Source organism: Microplitis mediator, chromosome 1 (genome assembly GCF_029852145.1).
Source record: "Microplitis mediator isolate UGA2020A chromosome 1, iyMicMedi2.1, whole genome shotgun sequence".
Classification (NCBI taxonomy): Eukaryota; Metazoa; Arthropoda; class Insecta; order Hymenoptera; family Braconidae; genus Microplitis; species Microplitis mediator.
In genome coordinates, this window is record NC_079969.1 from 20633361 (window position 1) to 20658777 (window position 25417).

At 28.2% G+C, this 25417-nt stretch overlaps 1 protein-coding gene across 3 annotated transcripts; it reads right to left on the reverse strand.

The window, feature by feature from the left end:
• Window positions 1-118: 118 nt before the first annotated feature.
• LOC130665973 (LIM/homeobox protein Awh) lies at window positions 119-24986 on the reverse strand. Of its 3 annotated transcripts, none has more exons than XM_057466615.1 (6): window positions 24560-24986; window positions 9581-9870; window positions 1341-1558; window positions 783-1031; window positions 523-699; window positions 119-411 (listed from the first exon to the last, which is right to left on the reverse strand). In XM_057466615.1, the coding sequence occupies exons 1-6, from the start codon at window positions 24563-24565 to the stop codon at window positions 344-346; spliced, it is 1008 nt and encodes a 335-aa protein (XP_057322598.1). In that variant the 5' UTR covers window positions 24566-24986; the 3' UTR covers window positions 119-343. The 3 variants fall into 3 exon arrangements, with proteins under 3 accessions (XP_057322598.1, XP_057322593.1, XP_057322604.1); XM_057466610.1 differs by having other exon boundaries at window positions 119-420; XM_057466621.1 differs by having other exon boundaries at window positions 119-436.
• Between the last annotated feature and the right edge of the window lie 431 nt (window positions 24987-25417).

Here is a 25417-nt window from a genome sequence, read left to right on the forward strand (position 1 = left end):
TACTTAGCATTTATTTAAAAAAAAAGCTTTTAAAGCGATTTTTACTTCGTCTATTAATTTATAGATTTACTAAAAAATGAATTATTAAGATTTTCTTTTAAATAAAATAACGTGTCAGAATGTTTTTTAAAAATTTGAGATTGAGTGTAAAAATAAAAATAAGCAGTAACTTTTTTTTTTAATTTTCACGGTAATTTTAAAATAAAAAATATATAATTTAATATTTCGTAAATAATAATCAATTAATATATTTACAAAAGTGATAATATTTTATAAAAAGAAAAAAAAATTTTTCCTTCTTTTTTTTTTTTAATAAATAATTGATATGGAAGTGATTTATTTTTTATACTTCATTGGACATTGTAAGCATCATAGAGTCTTGTGAAAGTTCATCCATCGACTGTTCCGAGCCTGAAAATACTGTAATCGTCAATGACTTATTGACAAATTAATAACATCAAATAATTTAAATTTATTAATAAATAAAAAAAATTAAAGAAATAATAAATTGTTGGTACTTACCATGATTATGATACATTGAAGGCGTTGGACTTTTGCATGCTGCAGGACTCAATTGGTTGGGATGCCCTTGACTGTGTTGATGTTGTTGCTGATGTTGGAATGAGTAAGTCAAATGTAGATTGATATGTCTACCAAAATCACCAGTTGTAGCTGAAGAATTTGGCGGCGACTGATGAGCTATTAAATAAATTTATTCGTAATCATAAATTTATCAGAAAAATTTTTATTACACAAAAAAAAAGTGAAATTATGTTACGAACAATGTTGTCCTTTCATTTTCCCCGTGTGTAAATGTTTTTTTTGTCGCGCCCGCGAATTTTGAAACCAAACTTGAGTGACCCTTTTACTGAGCCCGGTTACGTGTGCTATTCTTTCGAGATCTTGGCCATCGGGGTTACTGTCTAACTGAAAATTTGCTTGGAGAACAGATAATTGTTCTTCGGTAAACGTCGTTCTTACTCGTTTAGCTTTATTGCCACCTTTATGCCCACTTTCGGAATCACCACCTTCTATAAAAAAATTTTTTCATTTTCTATCAATTTTTTTTTATTTTCATTATTTATTTTACTCATTTTAAATAAAAGTTGTCATTCAAAATTTTTTAGTAATAGTACGTTGTACAAAAATCAATTGTAAAAAAAAAAATATTCAAAATTTTGAGTAAAAAATTAATTTTCTTTATTTAAAATTATTAAAATTTTTTTGACACTAACAACGTATAAATAAAAAAATATCATCAAATATATCAAAAAAATGGAGTAATTGCATAAATATAAATAATACAAATTGTAATGTATATATAACGTGAGAGATTTTACCATCAGACGAGGTGTTGTTGCCCTCGACGACATCGAGATAGTGAGCCTTGCATAGCAATCGTGCATCCAACAAGGCGAATTGTTCGCCAGTAGAGAGTTGTCGTGAACAAGCGTCGCACGCAAAACAAGCCAAGTGGTAAACTCTTTCTCTTGCTCTTCTCACCCAGTCACCGGCGCTTACACTCCGCCCGCACTTTGCACACTTTGCACCAAATGCTCTAAACAAATAATAAACTATATACATTATTATTATTATTATTATTATTATTATTATTATTATTCTTACTTATATATGTTATATTTTATTATTATATATAAAAGAATTTAAAACAAAATTATTTAACATATTATTTTGAATTTACTTATTTATAATTAACCAACATAAGATAAATAACTCATTGGGTGGTTATGAAAACGAACTTGAACCTCATCTCCAAGTAAGAGAGATACATATTTGATTGGTCAATCTTTAACATATACTGTGTGGCTTTTCATCCGGTATGTATGTGTATATATATCCATGAGATAAAATAAAATATATATCAAATATTTGCATACATGAACCAATTATCATTCCTAATCGTCAATATTTTTTTTTTTCATATAAATAATGAGTAATTTATCGGCTTGTGTAATGTATATGTGAAAGCTTAATGTTTGTACTTCAAGTTAAAATTTTTTTTTTAAATTAATGGAAATTCTTGAGGTTTTTTAGTATAAAAAATTTATAAGTTTACCGCTGTAAGGATACTTGTAAGATAAATTGAATTCAAAAAAAAGTAGCTTGCATAGAAAATGAATGGAATAGTTCCAATAAAATTTACAAATCATTCTTATATATATGGATATCGGAAGAATTTCTATATATTATGGGAAATGCGCCCAAGAGTAGAAGAATTTGAAAAATACTATAAAAGTAAAACATAATTAATTTTTTTTCATTTTCTCAATTTTTCCTTCTTGGCGGATCAATAAAAAAAAATTATTGCGATCATTAAAAATAAATATTTTTTGATGTTCGATCAATTTTTTTTGGTCTTGAATAAAATTGATAAATTATAGGGGAATTTTATATACAACAAGATAGAATGAAATAACACGGCGAATTGTGAGTTGGATTTGAACTCAAGCTCTCAAAAGCCCAATTTCATTAACGTTGCATAAAGTTCCCGACCTGGAACTTAATGACCTGGATCGACCCGAAATAACCACCGTCTATCTTACGGCACACCAAATAAATATATCAATTTTTAGGGAATGATAAAACTATATAGTAAAAATATATTTAAATAATTTTTTTTTCATTAGACTGTGAATATTTCCAAAAACAAAAAATTTTTACCAACTCGGAAAGAAAACTATGGGAAGTTTTGCTATGCATTATGGGAATAGTTTCCATAATGGTATAGGAATTGTACCCATACTATTATAGAGATGGCTCCTATAATATATGGGAATAGTTTCAATATTAATATGGGAATAGTTTCCATATCATAATGGGAACCATTCCCATAATGGTATGGGAATAGATCCTATACCAATATGGGAACCATTACCATAATATTACGGAAACTATTCCCATATCATTATGGGAACCATTCCCATAATGGTATGGGAACTATTCCTATAATATTATGGGAAAGGGAAAGGGAACCACTCCCATAATATCATAAAATTTTTTTTTGCAAAATAGTGTAGAAATTTCCTTCATGATATGGAGAGATGCAAATGAAGTTTCTCCGACGCTAAATTTGTTAAAAATCTTAATGTTTTTGCCAATTACAAATTTTTTATTCAATGTTTGAATTTTTGTTTTTATATTTGATAATATTTATGGGTATTGTAGAACTGATTATCACACTTTTCTTTAAATTAATTTTTTCATGATAGTATGGGAACCATTCCCATAACATTATAGGAATGATTCCTATAATAGTACGGGAACTATTCCCATAATATTATGGGAATGGTTCCTATAATGGTATAGGAACTATTCCAATAGCATTATGGGAACCATTCCTATAATATTATGGGAATAGTTCTCATTTTATTATAGCAACCATTCCTATAATGTTATGGGAATGGTTCCTATAATTTATGGGAATGGATCCTATAATTTATAGGAATAGTTCCTATATAATATGGGAATGATTCCCATAATATTATAGAAAGTATTCCTATAAATTATAGGAACCATTCCTATAATTATAGGAACTATTTCTATAATTATGGGAAATATTCCTATAATTATAGGAACTGCTCCCATAATTTATGGTCGTAATTCCTATGATGGTATAGGAAAAAATTTCACAAAATTATAGGAACAGTTTCCATAATTTTCTTTCCGTGAACTAAAGACAATTTTTATCAAAATTATTATTCAATAACTGAATAAACTTTTTGAGTAAAACCGAAAAATACTTAACGTACAAAAATTTTTTTATTGTAATATTTTTTCTTTAATTAAAAAATAAAAATTAAGTTGCTTAAAACAAAAATAATTAAAAAGTACGAGGGAAAAGATAAAAAGCTGACAATGTTGTGTATTATCATTGCGGATCTACTGAAGAGAATTGTTGTTTATATATAGTTAATTTTAAATGTATATAAAGCCAATACTTTGGATGGTAAAGGAAATGAAAGAGTATAGGTAGATAGGGAGTTGATGTAAACGGTAGCCGGGTGGCGTGTTGAGGCGTCTGGACAAGAGACGGCACACGCACGCATACTCCCGATGAATGGGCAACGAGTTTTATATGCACTAGGAGATGCTTTTCTGTCGCCAATACAACACACACCAGAAGACGGTACGCTGCTGTCCTTATATCCTGACTCTCCACTCTCTATATAATCTTGTCTTTTTTACTCTTCCGCTCTGGTCTCTTCAGCTCCTTCTGTTACTTTGGATTGGGGGATTGGGGTGAGCCGCTGGTGGCCGGTAATTAAACAACGACTAGCGGCCATTAGCCCATTATCATATTCATGAACACGGAAAGTGCATCCCGATTCCGACGTCAACGATGCTACCTAACCAACTTGCCATCGCTCTCTTGGTATACCTCCCGCGTTTATTACAGCCTATACTCCTATATATATTATGCTTTTTTTTTTTAATTTATTTATTTTGCCTATCCATACTCAACTAATTTTTTTTTTGGTTTATAATTTTTTTTTTACTACTTTTTTTGCATTACTGCTATCAATGAACAAACTTGGGTGCCTTTTTAAGATTATCTTTTATTTAAATTAAATTTATTTATTTATAAACCATTTTTTTTATCAGTAATACTGTTTTTTTTTTAATTTTTTATTATTGAGTATAGAAATGAATATTTTATATTTTATTTGTAATAATAGTTGGTTTTTAATAATAGTATAATTACGAAAAAAAAAAAAAAAAACTTTAATTTTCAATTATGTTTAAAATCGTCGTATCAAAAAATTATAAAATAAACTTAAAAATAAATGAATTCTTTGAAATTTTTTTATATCGTTATGAGCTGACCGACCAAAATGAAAAAAATTGAAAAATCTGTTAGATTTCTTTACAAAAATTGTAATAGTCAAAAAAAATCTATTGGTATAATATTGTTTTTAGTAAAAGTCACTCATTTGCTATAAAAACTTTAATAAACTGGCAGCTGATTTACGCAGATAATAAAAATTTAAATAATTAAAATTTATATATATATATATTGGAGTTGAAAGATTTTTTCAAGATATGTTAAATTCGAAAATAGTTTACAGTGCTAAAAATAACATTCATTTTCAAAATAAAGATATCAAAAATCATTTAGTAGTAGAAAAAAACCATTTCAAATAATTTATCATCTTTGATAATTAAAAATTACGATGTTATATTTAACAATTTTTTATTAACACTATAATTTAATAAAAAACAAAAATTGTTATTTTTATGGATAAAAAAATTTGATTTTACGATAAGATGAAGATAATAAAAGACAGGGTTAAAGATAATTTACAATTGACTTGGCGAACGTCTTTGTTTTACAAGAAGAATGTCTGAATGTCAAACGTGGGACGTGGGCGAATATCCTAAACTCCAATCCAAACACACATATATAATATATATATGTGCATATATATAATGCACATATATGTATATATATACATATACTACACTCTGTGTTCCCTTCTTGTGTACATAAACGCCCACGTGACCGGATGAACGAAGGATTTGAATTTTGAGTAAGTCGTTCTTTTATACAGATAAAATACAAGATTATTGTTTTGTCATCATATATCCTAGAGATTTGCGTGCATTAGCAAAAAAATCTATATAATCCGTATTAATCAAAAAACAAAAGATATAATTCATTATATATATCTCACAAAAGAAAAAATGTATTCTTTGTGACCTTTAATCTTTAACTTGCTCGATTAATAAATATATATATATATATATATATGTTTTTATTGATACTGTATGTATATAAAGAAAAAGAGACAGCAGAGGTAAAAAAAATTTTTAAAAAGTGACGACCTCAGGGGTAGAGAAAGATAACTTAGTAAAATTACGAAGCAAATTCCAATAGACCTCCCGCATAGTCAATTCATATATATATATATATATATATGAGCACACTCAAAACTCAATAACCAATAACACTTGATCATCGATCAACCAAAAATGAAATGGTTAAGCTCTAATTTTAGATTTAATATTATTATTAATAACACATAACACCTTATTTATTTATTTTCAACACCTTTTTATATTTATTTTAATGTGAATTAATTATATTTTAAAGTTAAAAAATTATTTTAATAAATTTGTCAAAAATGTATACTTGCAATTTATACGAAAAATGACTGAATTTTTTTATGACTAATTAGTTACTATTATTATCATTTTTTTGTTTTTTGTTAACAAAAATTTTACTTAAGTATTTTATCAAAAGGTCAGTGAACGTTTGGTGACTTGGGAAAATTTAAGTCAAAGATACTTTGGGGTATCTGATTGACAGTTGGATAAACATGTTGGACAGTCTTTGGTATGGTTATATCTTTTACTAATATATATTTATATGTATATAGTGGGTATGTCTTCTGTAAGTTACAAGATGTAACGTATATCTGCGTGTCCTGTAACCTGTACAATTGACGAGTCATTTCGTAAGCCAGTTGGACAGCATAAAAAATTTTTATTAAACTGAACCCGCTGTAAGTTTGTTCTACGCCAATCTCTGACGTGCGTTTATATTTAATGTTTGTTAGAAAAATAACCGTTTGTCAGAATAGGTGAGTTATTAATCATAATTTTAATTATAATTATAATATACATTTTCGGACATAAAAACTTTTTTAGTAATTTAAACTTATTTAGAAAATTTTTTTATTTTTATACAAAAATGTTACGTAATGATATTTAATGATGATTGTTTAAATATATTTATAAAAGCTCAAAAATATTTATTTATAAAAATTAAAAAAAAATGTTTTTTAAAATTTTCAAAATTTTAAAATTTAGTGACATCATAAACTTTTTTTTCTCGTTCAAAATATTAGAGGCTCTGTAAACTAATATTCTTCATATTAAACATTTTGAAGTAAGACCAGAAACTTTTTTTAAACGAGGAAAATAATTAGCATCCTATTTATATGACATGAAATTCGGAGTTTAATAATAATTAAAATTTTGTAATAATTATTATTTTTACAGTTTTTAATGAGGTAAATAATTTAATTATTGTAATATAGGGAAAGGGGATAGGGTAGGCAAAATGGGGTACCTCCAAAATTAAAAAAAAAATTTTATTTTTTAAATGTTTTTTAAACATTCCGAAATCATTTTCGTAGATATAATTGAGCGTTATTTTGAATTTTTTTTGCTAAACTTTTTCAAAAATCAATTGTCAGTTGAAAAATATTACTGACTTTTGTTTTCCCGGGTCATAAATAAAACTTGATTTAGACTTGGTTTACCAAGTCGAAATTCGGAACCGTTTTTAATAACAAACTCGACTTTTTTTACGGAGATATGAAATACATTAAGTTTTCATCTTGATTTGGACTTAACTGGCTTACTTAATCACGATTTAAGACGAAAAAGTTGAAATCAAGTCGAAATTAACTTGGCTTAGACTTATTCGACTTAAATTTTAAGACGAAAAAGTCAAGATCAAGTCAAAATTGACTTGGTTTAGATTTATTCGACTTAAATTATAAGGCGAAAAAGTCAAAACTAAGGTGAAATAATTTTTATACAATAAGGCGAAAGTAAGACGAATAAATAACTTCTTTTCGACTTGATTCAGCGAGTCAAAAGTAAGGTGAATGACTATCGTGCTCGAAGTAAAGACAAATAAGTTCAAACTAAGATCAAAAAATACAAATAAGTTGAAATAAGTTCAAACTAAGATGAAAAAAGTTCAAAAAAATTTAATTTAAGTCGAAAAAGTCGAGATCTTATCGAGAAATCGTCGGCAAATCGATAACTTCAAAAGAAAATCAGGTGAAGCGAGCTTGAATCGAGTTTTATTTTTGACCCGGGTTATGTAAAAAACTATTAAAAATTTATTTTTCTTCTTTTGTATCCAATAATCATGTAAAATATAATTTTTCTTCATGTGAATTACTAACAAAAAAATTTAACTTAATCAAATTCATTTAAAATCCAGAAATTTTTTTTTTTAACTTTTTTTAGGGGGTACCCCATTTTGCCCGCAAAAGTGAAATTTTTTTTTTAACGGTATTAACTGAAAATTTTTTCTATTTACTTTGAATGTCATTAAAAAAAACATTTTCTGCCCTCCGGCCGGAAAGTGGCAACTTTCGGGCCGCTGCCCTAAACGAAGTTGCAACTTTCCGGCTTCGTCGAGCAGAAAAATAGTATACGCACCTTGGCCAGTAAAAAAGAAAGCCTCAGACCACATGTTTGTCAGCCTCGGCTTCGCCTCGGCCAACAATTACATGTGCTCTGAGACTTTTCTTATTTTACTGGCCTAGGTATGTAATATACTATTAATGTATTTGAGTCCTCGAAAACTTAGTATTTCCTATAAGTACCCCGTTTTGTCTCTTGCTCCCCTACACGGAAAAAAATGATGTTCAAAATTTTAATAGTTTTTGTAATTTATTTTTGACTTAAAATTAGTATATTCGATACTAGTATATCAAACCAGGATCATTATATATATTACAAAATGGCTATTATTTATATTAAAATTTGATACACATAGAAAAGCAAAATTTGTAATTTCGTATATTAAAATTAATATAAAAAAGAACCGATAAATTGATATCTACAGTTATTTCTATTCAAATAAACATAGAAAAATTTAAAAAATGAGGAACCGAAAAATTAGTAAACGTACATATTAATATATGAAGATCTATAGTAAACTAATTTTCCATTTTATTATTTACCACTTATTCGATATATGTATTATATAATAAATCAATCTATAATAACGAATAAATAACATTGTATATTAATTATTAGTCAATGGGATAGAATTTATAAAATAAGAGTTGAAAATTTTCGTTATTTTTATGAGCAAAAAATCAGTATCTAGTATACTAATTTTTCATTTTATTATTTACCACTTATTCGATTTATGTATATTGTAAATTAATTTATAATGATGAATAAATGATATTTCAAGCTAAAAATTGATCAGTGATATCGAATTTATAAAATAAAAGTTAGTAACTTTTGAAATTTTCGGCTGGAAAAATCAGTATCTAAGATGCCAATTCTTAATTTGACCAATCATTACTTTTTAATAGATTATGTCATAAATTACTTAACTTTCACTAATAAGTCACGTATTATACCTAAAAGTAATAATATTTACTTACTTTTTGAAATAATTGATAGTAGTTTTTAGGAATCTACAAAAATTAGAAAACTACTTTGCATTAAGTACATAATAGTACTAATTATTGATAACAGATTCCACTTTTTACTATTATTTATTAATTTTTAATATTCTGTTTTTTCCGTGTATTTATTATAACGATATGTTATTTTTAAAAATATTTTTTGTATAAAAATATCTGACATACATGTGCTATTTCCAATAATTATTTTAATGTATAAATGGATTAAAAAACTATTTGTATTTTATAAGAAAGTTTAAGAACGAGATTGAAATTAACCGTCTGTATAAGAGAGGTAAATAAAATGTTGTAGTTAACTACGAAAAAAAGCAAGAGCAAGAGAGATAGATATATTATAATGAATGCAGATTAAAACCATAGAATTAGATACTTACAAAGCGTAGTCGTGCCTGCAGTAAAGTCTCATCCCCCTAAGGAAGCAAGAGTGTTGATCATGAAGTGGCCTGGCGCATGCACAACACCTTAAACACCTCGAGTGCCATGTTCTCCCGCCGACGCACAGGACAGTTCTCTCGCGGACTCGTTCACCGCAGCCACCGCACTCCATTACTCCCGGTCCAGGTGACAAGTCCGAAATCATTCCCGTCGTCGTTACTCCCGTCGCCGTACCCGTCGTTCTTGTTGCTTCGCATTCTCCCTCGCCCACCACCTCCTCTCCCTCAGTCTGCAATACCCAAAATTTTTTTTATTTACACAAAGAATTTTAAGTAAAGAGAAGAATCCGAGAGAAAAAGTTACTCCATTTTTCAGACAAAAAAGTTATTTTTTATTTAACAATGCTTATAGATAAGGTTTGTAGAAACGAATGGGGCAAGTTGATCGTCATAAGTGTGAAAAATTAAACATTATTAGTTTTAAATATTTTATCTTTTACAGTCGTGGTCTATTTTACCTCACAGACATCTCAATAAATTAATTCAGATAACAAACACTTAAAAAAAAAAATATACTGAAAATTTGAAATAGGCCGCGTTAACCAGACTAATCAACTTGTCGCATTTTTATAAAAAAATCGTAACTTAAAAAATATTCAAATAAAAAAAATATTTTTTTTTGTCTCAAGAATGGTTTTATCTAATTTTGCCGGCTACTCCTTTATCTATGTGGTTTTTTTTATTTCTAAATAAATTTACAGTGCACACACGTTAAGTACATATATATATATAAAATAATAATGAACTAAAGAACATATGTATATACTATATAAGTATTTGAGCCTGAAATTCAGATGAGTATCATTTCTTATTGATCAATAGCTCGGTTAGGTCCACAATATACATCATGAAGAACCGTGAAGAGTTTACACCTCTGCTGTGTCTAATCACATTGATTTGTACAGCACACTGTAATATAATAGTAATACCTATAATACTTATAAACCATCTGGTCAACCGGAAAAAATATCCCGCAGTGTGAAAAGTCACTACTAATACAAAACCAACGAGCAACGACAACGACAACGACCGACGACAATCATTCAATATGATCCCCTCCATAAAATTTTGTTATTCACAAATATATATAAAATCCGACCAACAACCAACAACCCTCACTACCCTCACTCACACTTATACTAAATTCGGCTTTATAGGACATATATATTCATATACATATTTTTGTGTCTTTTCAAATTTATATATACTGCTCAAGCCCATCCTATTTCCAGTCTATCAAATTGCCATATAGGTACGAGTAAAATTCCCCTTGTGCTTCGTACTTGATATTATATATATATATATATATATATATATATATATATATATGTTGAAGTCAAACAATAATAATAATAATAATGCTCATCCGGAACCGACGAAATGTCCCTTTGGGCTGCGTTAGCGGTCTTGTTACACCAAATTGTCACAGTTACACATCGCAGTTGCTGGAGTGTGTTGAGTTGAGTTGAGGACTGCCAAGGGTATTTTTATAGAGTGAGAGACTGTTGAGTGTTTTGTTGAGAGTACGAGGGAGAAAAAAGGCAAGTGAAAAATAGACAACCCCTGCGTTAGTTTTATTTGGCTTTGGGGCTCGCGGCTTGCGCAGACTCCTCCAATCATTGGGGCGTGTCTCTGTAAACGGATATTAAAGGTGTAGGCATATACTGAGATTTGAGAATAAAGAAGTTGATATTGAAAGTATTGTTATTGTCAGATAGCAAATAGTCTTGTAATTGTAAATAAGATTGAAATTGATATTTTATTTGGCCAAAGGGTGATGAGTTTAATTTTTTTAGGTATGTTGGAAATATTTATGATACTCAAGGTTAAAAAACATTTATTCTTTTCATGTTTGTGTAATAAATAATTTATTTTTTAAAATTTCAAACATAAAAATTTGGTTTTTGGATGTTCCATATTTTTTATACAAAAACTGTATTATAAATTCACTACATACGTCAATTTAAAGGAGATTCAAAAATTTAGTTTTTAAAATAAATAAATTTTTATACATTTTTTTTTTTTTAAATTTCCGAACAAAGTAAAGAAGCCCGCAAAAATAAAAAGCTCTTCGGTACAAGCTCAAAAAACGGTTGTACCAGAAGAAAGTATACATTTAACTGAAAAAAGGTAATTCTGTCCGATGATATCTTCGCAATAAATTAACCGATTTCCCAGAGAGGAAAGTACCACACAGAAAAAAAGGAAATCTTGAAACAAGAAATAAAATGTCTTCGAAATTTTTTTCTTGAACCAAGCAAAATTTCTTACTTTATTAAAGTAAAAAAATTATTTGGATCAAGAAATTATTTCCTTCGCGGAAGACATAATTTTCTTAGTCTAAAACATAAATTCTTTAAACCAAGAAAAAAATTTTTTGGTCCCAAAAAATTTTTTTTTGGTTCGAGAAGATTTTTTTTTCAATTCAACAAATTTTTTTTTTGGCTGAAAATTTTTACGTTTTTAAGTCAAGAAAAAATATCTTGAGCTGAAACGAAAAAGTTTTTGAACCATGAAAAATAATGTTTTAAACCAAGAACAAACTTTCTTGGCCCAAGAAAGTTTGCTCTTGGTTTAAAGCATTATTTTCTCGGGCCAAGAAAGTTTGTTTTTAACTCGAGAAATTTGTTTCTTGTCTAAAGACTGTTACCTTATCGAGTCAAGAAACAATATCTTGAGCTAAAAAAAAAAGTTTTTGTACTGAGAAAAAAAATTTTTTAAACCAAGAAGAAACTTTCTTGGGCCAAGAATTTTTTTATTTGTCGCAAACAAAAAAAAAAATTTCAGCCAAGAAATTAGTTTCTTTAATTAAGCAAATAAATCTATCGAGCTAAAAAAATTTATTTTTTTTGTTTCATTTTTTTAATGAACAATTTTTTTTTTGTTTAAATATTACAAACAATGCTGTGAAGCAAATAAATACTGTATCAGAAGCATTTATAAGGGATGGGCAAGTTTCGCAATGAGCTAAATATTTAAACAAATTGAGAAAAAACAATTATCGCTTAAACGAGGAATCGAACCCAGATCGATTCGGCGCCACGCGAGAGCTTTACCAACTAAGCCATCCCAGCCTCTGCTAGGCTACGTTTACTTTGCCCACATATACTGAACCACACTGGCTTATGGTCAGTCACATTTTTAAATCCTAAACCCAGAATTAATATTACAAATGTTATCGCTAATAATTTAGAAAAATGTTAGTTTTGACATTTTACCAAAATACTGAACGGATTGTATGAATCATTCATAAATGAATTTCGACATAAATATAAAAAAGTTAAAAAAAAAAAAAAATTTAATTACAAAAAAAATTGAGAAATTATTCAATATTATATAATTACATTAATCTATTAATTTATTATAATAATATAATTTGGTTATTTAATTTTGAATTTATCTAAAATAAAAAGGTGAACTCAAAATCCATTTGCTGCGCTAGTGTGAGAAAGAGAGAGAGTGGGGAGTATTCATTCCTTCGGGTGCGAAGGAGGGAGCATCTATGAGTGAGAATCCAAGAGAAAACTTTCTTGGCTTGAGACTCTAGAAATCTTGGTTTGAGATTTTTCGTGTGATTGGTCAGAGAAAGTACACTATGCTCAAACCAAGAGTTTAAATTTCTTGAATCAACTCCCTTTATTTTTAGTTCGAGTTCGTACCGTTTATTATTTCAAAACATCATAGTTCTTTAATTAAGTGTATAACTTTCTCGAACGAAATATTTTTATTTCTTGGTTTAAGTAAGTAACATACTCAGATTAAGAAAAATTATTATTAAACTAAAAACTGCAAGTTTTTAAAACAAGTAATTCTATTATTGGACCAAGTATGAAATATGTATTGGCTTAAGAATTTTTTTTCTTAATTGAAGATTTAAAATTCAAGAAATTATTTCACTTCGTTCAAGAAATTTTCGGTTTTCATTTCACTCGCTGAAAAATTTCTTGGTTGAAGAAAAATTTTCTTGAGTCAAGATTTTTTTTTTTCTGTGCACGGGCCCAGGCTTGGTCCAACTTTGTAGAACCTTGAGCCAGGCTTGTAAGCCAGTCTTGGCCCAGTTTTGGTAAAAGTCTGGAATGATAATCTCGAGCCAAGCTTGGTTGCCAGATCTGGCCCATACATCGAGGAAACAAATAACTTAATACATGAATAATTTTTGCGAAATTCATGTCAGCATAACTTGAGTCATAAGTGACTTTTCTGTTGTTTCGAAATAAAAATCACTATCTACTCTATACTAATATTTTTTATTTTATCTACTGAATTTTATAGAATAGATAAAAATAAATGTAAGTTTTATAGTAATTTATTCTTAATGAATTTTAATATTCAATTTATACTCTTACAAATGTTTTCAACTCAGAATTGTAATATTATCGAAGAAATTTTTGAATATTGTTATTTCCAGAATGATCGCTGCCAAATAATTATGGATTATTACCATTCTTTATTCAATTTTTGCTAATCTGCATTATAATTTTTATAAATCGTAAAATTTACAATACTGATTGTAAGAATTATCAAAAAAATTGAATTTTTCATTGATAATAGTAATTTTTGGTTTGGATTGTAAATTTCTCTTAGGAAAGTAATTTTTATTTGACGACTATAATTATTAGCTAATTTTGAGCTGCGCTTTTTTCCGTGTATATATACCTCAATTTACATAAAACAATAAATTACGATTTAAAAAAAAAAGTTTTTTTGCTTCTACCATTTTGCGTGCACTTCTATAGTTTTATTAATTTGTTAAAATTTTTAAAAGTAATACATGATTATTTTGGAGTTAAATAATTTGAGGTGCGCAACATAAAAAAAAAGATATGCATTTATATACATATATATCCATCAGTATATATATATATATATATATATATATATATATATATATATATATATATATATATATATATATATATATATATATATATATATATATATATTAAAGAACATATGTGCACAATAAAAAATAAATAAAATTAACCAAATAAAAAACTTGAAAAATGATCAACGTGCGAACATTGGGTACCCTTATATTACAATCTTTTGTACAACTGTTTTTCTCCCTCGTTTGTTCCTCAATTGAAACCACCAACCACATAACACTATAATACCTACTACCTACACATGTAACATCGTACTAAGTCAACTAGTCATATATATATATTATTTTACACGATGTACATCACTTTCGTAATAAATTTGCAAAGAAATACCATACAAACTTACATATATATAAAGAGCTTTTGAAAAAAAAAAAACTATGAAATTGTTAAAATAACTGATGTTTCTATGAGATTTCTCACTGTGAGATTCACACTACGATTAACAGCAGAAGACCTACGGGGGCCAGTGTAGTAAAAAAATCAAAGACGGAAGATTTTTATCCGGTAGATGAGTGTTTCAACATATAACTTGTATACTACTGTATAATAAATTATCAAGCCCGTTAAGCTTTTAATATTATTCTTTTAATTTTGTGCGACAGCCAATTTTATTAAATTGCCTTTTTTTTTTTTTAAATTCCTATATACCCATAGATTTTATATGTATTCTTATTATATTATTAATATATACATTGATTTATAGTTCTAATATACAATAAACATTATTAAATATATTTACATATATACTACGTGTAATTCGACAACAACAAAATAATTGCCATTTCATTGTCTAATTTAATAAATACACTGTAAAAAATTCGCGGAGTGAATTCGGATTACATCCGGAGTAAATGCGGAGTGGATGAATTTTTAATTATTCACTCGCCTCGGAATGAAATTTACTCTGACCAGGAGTTTTCGCGGAGTAGATGATTTTTTATTAATTTAATTCCTCTGGAGTGAAATTCACTCCGAAAGAGGAGTTTTGCACACACACACACACACACACACCGCATGCGGAGTGATTTTTTTTTAAACTCCGGAACTCCGAGTGGCAGAGTGAATTCGGATTGAAATTAAATCTAGATTCACTCCAGATTTAGTCCTGATTTTTAGTAGATTTCATAAAAATCTAACTATTGTATTTGTCCTCATGATAGAATTTTCGAAAAATTTTGCTACCACTAAACTCAGCTCGACGAGTTGAGTCAGGAAATACATTTGGTTCAAAAGTTTATATATGTATATATATATATACACGATATATACGATATAACGCGCCGTTCTCTAACGATAGCGTCCACAATTCTACACTGATCTTAATGAAACTTAGTATACTCATTCTATGGACGATTACCTTGGATGAGCTCGAAGATGAGCCAATTTGGCCAGTAAGTTTAGAAGTTATGGTTAATTGAAATTTTGTAAAATTTTCAAAAAAATTTTGTTTACTGATTTAACTGGATGTAACTTTTAAACGGAAAGAGATAGCTTATTTTTGTTTCTTCTATGTGAAAGTTCGTTCGATTGCCTTCAATTTTCGCTATACAGCTGATTGATTTAACCATTATTTCTATTAGATAAATGGTTTTGAACATTTACAAAATATTATAAAAACTAATTTTATGCAGATTTTTACTTTGATTATAGCCGCAATTTCAAACCGATCGCCTTGAAACTTGGTATACGTATTTTGTGGGTGACTACCTTGATCGAGTTTGAAAATGAGCTCAATCGGTCGATTAATTTAGAAGTTATAGCATTTCAAAATTTCCAAAATGTCCAAAATTCATATCTTTGCTTATTATTTCTTCAATATATCTCTTGAATTTGATAACTTATCGACTTTCTATAAAATTTATCTTAAAGCTCTTAAGATAATAAGCTTTAATTTTCATGCCTATGTATGTGCCTAGACCAATGAAATTACTTATCTTACCATTCATTAAATGAAATTTTGCTATTGCATTAGTTCTCCTACTTTTTAGTAAATTCATGGAGCTACTCAAATTTATATTATTGCAGTGTGACACATAAAATCAAAACATCTCAATTCAGTGGGTATATCCAATTTTGTTCTATCGACAGTGTATAAATAATATGATATATCAATAACAAGAATAACATTAGTGATGATGATAATATTATCTATATCTACTAGCCGTTTGATATTCTAATAGGCTTTTGATTTTAAATATTAGTATTAATTTCAAGTACGACACTTCGGTATATCACAATCAAATTTTGATCTTAGATTATTTTATTAGTGGATTTCATTGAAAGCAAACTATTGCCGTTGTCCTTGTGGTAGAATTTTCAAGGAATAAAACCATAATTTTTCATAATTTTTCGAATAGGATCCGAAATACCATCGGTCCGATAGTTTTAATATATGCTAAGGTTAAATAACTTTAAAAATAAATAACTATGCATCTTTAAATAACTTTAAAATCAAAACATATAGTGCATTATCATCAAAAATTCTTCTGAAGCCCATTCAGTTAGCTTCAATTTTTGTCATTATACTTAAAATTTGTTGACTTTTTTGTGTTTTATTTTCTTGATAATTTTTAAAAATGTCAAAAAAATTTCATTTCGTTATTAACTTTTATTTGAAAGGTGAAAATAATCAAACAATGCGAAATCTACTTCCATTTCGGCTGTCGAATGGCCTTTTTTTACTGTGTATTATTATTATTACAGCAAATTCTTTCGATTATAATATAAATGACCAAAAATTTATTATAGAAATTATTTATACTTATTTGTTAACTTGTTATCAGTAGTTAAATAACAAACTATAGTTAAGATATTAAATTCATGGCTTTATAGATTTCTGTAGGAATCCTAAACGGGAAACGCTAATTAATTTGTACCTGTCACCGTCTTATCAGAACTGATTTTACTAATTGTTTAGTTTATATGTAAATAATTATAACTTATAACAATTGTAATTATTCGATATTTAATTGCAATTTAGCATTAAAATGAAATAAGTCGACAGATAAAATAAATAATTCTCTCTGCACTGAGAGTACACTGATGGGAATCAGCTGTTTGTATTAGTGGTATACTTATAGCTGGAGAAACAGTATCCATTCACTGATTCGCAATGAATTTCATTTATTCATTTTTAGAGAGCTGGAATTTCTTTATCAACTATAAAATAAAAATTTTCCGATGCATTCTGACAGATTATAATTCTATTTTTCCTCAAGTTTATAAAAGCTTCATAAATAATACAGCAAGCTTCAATTCGTCAATTAGATTTTTCAAAAATATTCAAATTATGAAAATATCTTGACTTTTTTGTGAAATTTTTATGTATGAGCAGAAATTGTTTGAGAACTAATTTTTTTTTTTATTGACCATATTTGGTAATTCATTGGACGTGTTCTGACAAAACGTCGAATTTTTTTTGTGATCATTGATTTAATGTTTGAAACTTAAAATTTCTTGAACCTTGAATTAAAGTTAAAATAAAATCAAAGTATACCTTTAATTATCTTTCAACTATATTATCACAACTAATACAGCAATTTCATATTTATTAAACAAAAATATTAATTAAAATAAATTCAGAAAAATCTAATTTGTAATACAAATATATTTTTCATATCAAAATCTGTTGAAAAGAAAAAAAAAATGTCTTCCTAAAATCCTAAGGGAATAAATCTTTTATTGAGACGTTATAAAGGATGGTAAAAATGATGCTCATACAGTAAATCCGATACGGATTTTAAAAACTTGTGAAAATTCTCAAGTGCTTTTCATCTTATTTCATATGCATGTATATGTATATATTATTGACTTATTTACATTCTCGATAGTTAAGTCTGTCGATCAGAATATATCATAATATATTTTAACACATAACTAAACACTTGACGGTGTTCACTTAAAGTATCAAACTTTTGAAGAAAGGAGAAAAAAATGTACTATCGACTAAAATGGGTATATATGTATATATATATTCTGAGTATGTCTATTGAAATGAATACCAAAGGCCCATTCTGGGATCTCAAGTGGTTTCGGTTTCTCTTCAGTCACATTCTCTCAAGAGGCCTGGGTATGACTTTCAAAGCCGAAAGCATAGCCAACGGGGGGTCTTGGCTGGCCCACTGTAGGCCCACTCTTGACTCGTATCGTCTACTCGGGTCAGATAGAGTATACAGAGTATAGTATACTGTATATATATATACCGCAAAGAGCAACTAAACTTAGCACAAAGTCATGCGGCCAACTAAATCCGTAACGTGTTCGTGTCACTTCTTTACTTCATATTCTCTTGCCATATTCTCCACTCAGCTGTAAGTCCATTGAAATCGATACTTGTTCTTCTTCCTCCTCTTCTTCATTCGAGAGTATACTACGTATAAGAGGCTTTCGAGAAATATATCCATACCTCATTTTAACTACCCTCTACTTTTATATACATAGAGCATTGTATGAATATATATTATATTCATATACCTGTCTCAATGTCACTGATCCAGGTATCCGGATATACATATACATCTATGTCGGAGATTAAACAGTAACTGGGTTTTTCTTGGGTATTTTGGAAAGTTCCAACTACATTTAGTTCGTATTTAAACAATGAAACGTAGCAATAATATTTTACAACTTAATCTGATTAGAGAATTTTGTAAATTTTATGTAAAATATTTAATGACGGTAGGCTTAGGTTTGAAGCGACACATCTGGTCAAAGGATAGTAAGTTGATGCAACGTAATAAAGTTTGTATGGAATAACTTACATAGTTCGTTTTTGGGTCCTTTCGGTAATAACAGAAAGATTTAGAAGTAAGGACTTCAGAGCTTAGTTACCAAAAGAAAGCTCTACTTGAACATTTGTTGAGAGTAAATCACTTTTATATTATAATGGGTTCAGCAGATCATATTGTAAATCAGTGAATATTGTCAGACCATCATGAAATATTTAGTACTTAGTAAGTATCTAGTATTGTATAATATATTTGCCTTATCATGTGACTTATTGTCTCACTTTAATTAATAGTAAATAATCTCTTTGAGAGTAATTGTACAACAATAATTATTTTGTTGTTCAATTGATTTTTTTTTTAATTTCAATTCAATTTATAGTTAATAAATCATTAACATTTATAAAATACATAAAATCCAAAAAAATATATATTTTGAAAAAAATTCGTTTTTTATGAATTTTCCATTGAACAAATTTTTATGAAAACTAATAACTCCACGCATATAGTTTTTGAAAATACCACTTACGGTAAAAATCCATTTAGCCAGTTTTCAACAATAGCCAACAGGCATCCGGGTGACATCTTGACAAAGTGGTCCACTAGGAGGACCGAACTACGAGCAGGCTAAAAATTCATAAAAATAACATTTCTACGCAAGCCCACATATATACAAACTATACTCTTTTGATCCTATCCATCGTATCCATACCAGCCTCTTTTCGTTCTTTACACACCACAAATAATATACTCAAGATGGATTTGGGTTCAGTCTATCATAAAATAAAATGAAAGACCTCAAAACTCAAGCCTGAAGTATATGTTGAGGCACGAGCCTCTTTACGCCTTCGTAGAAAAAAAATTTCGACTACTTTTTCTAAGTTTTTTTCTTTTATTTTCCTTTTTCCTAAAGAAGAAATATCTCTTTGAATTTACAATAGACCCCCAAGTGAGCGCAGACTCAATAGTCAAAAGTCAACCACTCGAAATCCATTTAAATTATTATCGGATTTTAGTTTTCTGCTTCTCATACTTGTATACACATTCACAGATGTATATATATACATCGTCACACGTTTACAAATTTAAACGCCACTACATTGATGGTAACCAGTAGTATACTGTCGCACAAAATACCCAGACGTTAAAAACTATTGTCATCATCAGGGTTGATATTTTTTTTTCTTTATTATTATTTTTTTTTTATTCTATCACTTACTATGTAGTATATATATAGTACCCAGTATATATTCGAGAGCAAGACCAAAAACGATAATCAAAAGCCACACGAGCGCGCCCATCTGATTTGTACGGACACAGTTTATACACGCGTTGTTGTATTGTTGAGTTGCCCCAATGGGGCGCCTTGATCGTTTTAGGATATCGCATTCAAAACTATTTTTATACACAGACCAAACCAATGTCCAACGACTTTGAGGCTTCCGAAAGGCTCACGCGTGTTACTGTCCGTACGGTCATTATAGTCTGACACCGATAGATCAAATAGTTTTGTCCAAAAATTTATATAATATTATATAGTATTTTATATACATCTGCAGCTGCTAATTTATTATAAAATATTCAAAATATCGTCCCATTGTAGTTTTTTTATTCTTTTCTAGAAAATCTTAAAATTTTACCATACAATTTAGTTAAATAATAGAAATCCTACGTAAATATACATTAGAAATTTTCATATCCCCAAAAAACAATTATATTTTTAAAAAACTTGTCTTGTTGTTGTGGTGATTAAGGCCAAATTTGTGAATTCTAAAAATTTTACGCATATAGACAAAAAGATCATTTGGCGCAAGAAATTTATCTGGCCCCGAAATTTTTTTTTTAATTCATATTGCAACAAATTTCTTGGGACAAGTAAAAATTTTTGCGCCAAGAAATCTTTTATTGCACACATCAAGCGCGAAAGCACTGAGGGTGCTTTATGATCGATCTTTTTGAGCTCTGTAAGCTCGAAAACATTATTACATGTAAATTTTTGAGTTCTTCGAGATTAAAAAACTTTTAGGCCGTAGAAACATGCGTATCATCACTGAAAGAAAGTAATCTTTGCCCGATGATATCTTTGGAACGAGTTAACTGATTCGAGCGTACTTGACGGAAATCGAAAAAGCTCATTAAGGCTTAGAACTGATTACATTTTGAGGCAAATTGGACAAGTGGTTTATGAGTTATACGAAAAAAACCTCAAAAAAAAATCTTTTTAATTTTTCTTTTTCGTGTAAATAATTATAATAACAACAATAAAAATATATAAAAATCGCATCTTAATTTGTCGTGAGTAACAAGTTTTTACGTTTCTTATTAATTACAATTAAATAAAAAAGATTCAGATAGTGATGTTTGAAAGGGTTCTTGTAATACAAAATACAAAGATACTAAAAAAAGAAATGAAGTCCTCTGGTAGAAAATTGTCTTACTCTCTAAAACTAAATTAGTGAAAAACCACTAATTACTTGTGAATATTCACTAATCTAAATTGTCCAAAGTATACGACTATGAATTAGTGACTATTCACTTTTTGAATTTTAGTAAAAAAAATAACATATAGAATTAGTGAAAATTTCACTGATTGAATTAGTCAAAAATGTACTAATTCACTTGTTGACGAGGATTTATTTGGAAAAATATTGTATCGTTGCTAATAATATTGTATCAAAATATTATTATTATTATGATTATTATTTGTAATTGATTATAAAATTTTTTTAGCAACTTGATCGACTAAATTAACAATTAAAATTACTTTCATACGGTAAATATTTATATCATAATTATAACTCATAACCTGAATCTATTGTCAATGATGGTTTTGATTCAGGTTCGGTAAAAAAAGTTGGAGTAAAAATATAAATAAGCTATTAAAAAATAACAAGATGTATTATTTAGCAACTAAATTAGGTTTTATTTAATTAACTTACTTGAATTAATACTGTTCAGTTGTATTTAAAAATTATCGTAATTAATTTTGCCCTGAATTTGATAATTCAACGATAGAATAAAAAGTCCTTAAGCGAGGCGCCACTAGTAATCATTGTAGAATCCGAGGAATCACCAATGAATTAGTGAATCTAATTCAAAATCACTAATTTTGTAGTGAATTTTAAGATCACTATTTCAATTAGTGAAATTTTCACTTATTTAGTTTTAGAGAGTAGTTGGACAAGTTTGAAACTTCAAAATAGCTTTATTTTAGCTTAACATCTAAGTCTTGTTTCGTAAGCTTTATTCTAGGTTGTTATTAGAATGAATTCTATGACAAATCTTTAGAGTGTAACTAATCTGCAAATATACCTTTCTGTTAGCCTTTTTTCCACGCGTATGATAAGATTTGGCAGCACTGTAAGTAAGTTTTAATTTTTTAATTTATTGAATCACAAGTTTTTAATGCTCATAATAAAAAAATTTGAATTTTTTAGAATGTCGTTACATTACAAGCATAAAACTGATTATAAATTACTGTTAAAACGATGAATGACAACCATAGAAGAAAATTTACTGTTTTATATTTCTGAAATATATATAACACTATACATTTAATGCCCACTATCTGATGTTTGTGTACAGAAAAAAAAATAATAAAATATTTTTCTCTGTAAACTTGTTTTCAAACTTAAATTACCAAATCTATTCTAGCTAAGAATAAGATATATTTTTAACCTTATAGTAAGCTGAATTGTCACTGTTTACGCAAGCTAAAACTTCGAAAGTTATCGTGTTTAGACAAGTCCGAACACCACTATTGACGCACCGGGGGCTTTGAACTAAATCAATTTTATAAAATTAATCTCATTATAAATCAACTAAATATTATACTGAATAATGTTCCTTAATAAATTTCCTTTAAAAAGGTATATACTTTTAACAAATTTGGTGTACTATAAAAAAGGTAGAGAAGATTCAAAGTCAGTGAAACGGCTGAGAGTGATTACTTTCGAAAGAGTGACAGTAAAGCACACTCGCTTCCGCGATTGAGGTGTGCAAAAAGCCAGAAGAAGTATATTTATGTTGATATTTTATAGCTGATTATAAATTTAACCAATTTAGCGCATATTCTCCCAAGTATAAGAGTTATTTTATTGAAAACACATATAACAAGTAAGAACGATTATATCCGATCTATATATGCGCGTTCTTTAATCGGATCACTGTTACGAAATCATAAATACACATTTGAGTCTCATTTAAAACACTTTGTACGTCCTACACAACTCACAAGCTAGCATTAGCAACAGTAGTAGTCCAGACCGTCCTCATATATATACAGATAATTCTCTTAACATCTTATCGCTTTTTTATGAACTTAACTTTTACTTAACTGAGACTATTGTGTGCGGCCGCCGTCACCGTCATCACCACCGTCTATACGGTTCGCCGTAAACTTAATATCAAAATAAACCGTAAAATAGCGAATCAAGACTTTTTAAACTTTAAATAAAAAAAAATAGTAATGATAAATATTTAATAAAATCATTTCTTTATGAAAGATATGAAGTATTCAAAGTTTTAAAAAATTTACTCATCAAATGAGGATTCACTAACTACTTATGATAGTACTTGTCCACCAACGCTTATCAACCTCATCAGACATTATACATTTTGAAAAAAAGTATATACAAAATATACATATAAATATATTTTTTTTTCATTTACAGATGAAATATTTTTTTCAATCTTTTTGGTCCAAATAAAATTTAAATGGCGTAGGTGGGATGAAAAATAAGAAGATGGATATATATGTGTGTAATGTGTATAATGTAAGTGTAAGACTGTTGATAATGTACCATAAATCGAGTGGCCACGGCGGATAACAGGACATAGAATAAAAAATAAAATATATATGCGGACGAAACGAAAATGCATACAAGAGTTGCTTCAAATGACACACGCCAGTGACAGACGTGAATAATTATCAATAAATTTTCGTCAGGCTTTATATGCACACCAGACGACGTGTGTATGTGGGATATTTTATTGTCACTGTTATATTATTATTTTTATTTAGTTATATGTATACTTAATCATTAATCCTTCGTACAAGTAATATATATCAGCAGTTACGTGTGTAGTGTTGAGAGTTTTTAATATCCTTATTTTAAATAAACTTTATTGGATAATTAAATTCATCTCTACTTAAAATTTATTTAAGTTTCACGGTTTTATCGTTGCCAATTTCACCTCTAGTTTATGCTCTTTATTTTATTTAAATTAAAAATTATTTTCCTCATCAGTAATTAAAATTATTATTGATAATTAATTTTTTCAATTGGAAAAAAAAAGTTAATAATTACCTTCATATTAATAATCCGTAATCTTAAATACTGAATAATTATTGATCACAACAAACAAAAAAAAAAAATAATAGAAATTTTTTTGTTTTTTTAACAATAATTTAAAAATTTAACACTAATTAATTTGCAATATTTAACACTGACAATGATCATTGCACATAAATATTATTAATTAAAAAAAAAATATTAGTGCTATTTAAATATAAAAATTAATTGCAATTATTTATATTCTAGAGTACGTCAATAATTATCTGATTGTTTTTAATTAAAGAACTGATAAACTAGAGTTTAAGAGTATTTACATAATTTATACATACATATACATATCTATATATGTTTATAAAAGTAAACACAATCACGATAACACCAAATCGCGACAAAGTTGTTTGATACGCGCGGCTTTGACATCAAACCACGGCTTGACGCGCGGCTGCGTTGGCCGAGGATTAATCCCAGGACTCAATAGGACGATCGAGATACTGAACACCGAATGTTCATACGAGTTGCGGGGGCGTGGTCTCAATACCGCGGGGCGTTGCTTAGTTGTTTCAACATTTCATTGGTTACATTTTCTACGCCTTTTTATTTGAGCCCGCCTATCAGAATCTGTATTAAAATTTTAGGAGACACTACTGTTTGCTACTCTTCCCTTTCATGCCGATGAATCTTGCTGTAGAGTAAACTGCACCTGGCAACCACCACCAATCGATAGTTACAGAATACTAAAATATCTATTGAGGATGTAAATAAACATTCAATTGTTGTTCTAAATTTATTTATTCTATTTTTATACAAAAATATTAACAATTTTTTTCCTTATATTATGCTCAGAGATTTTTTTATTTGCTAATTTCGTGT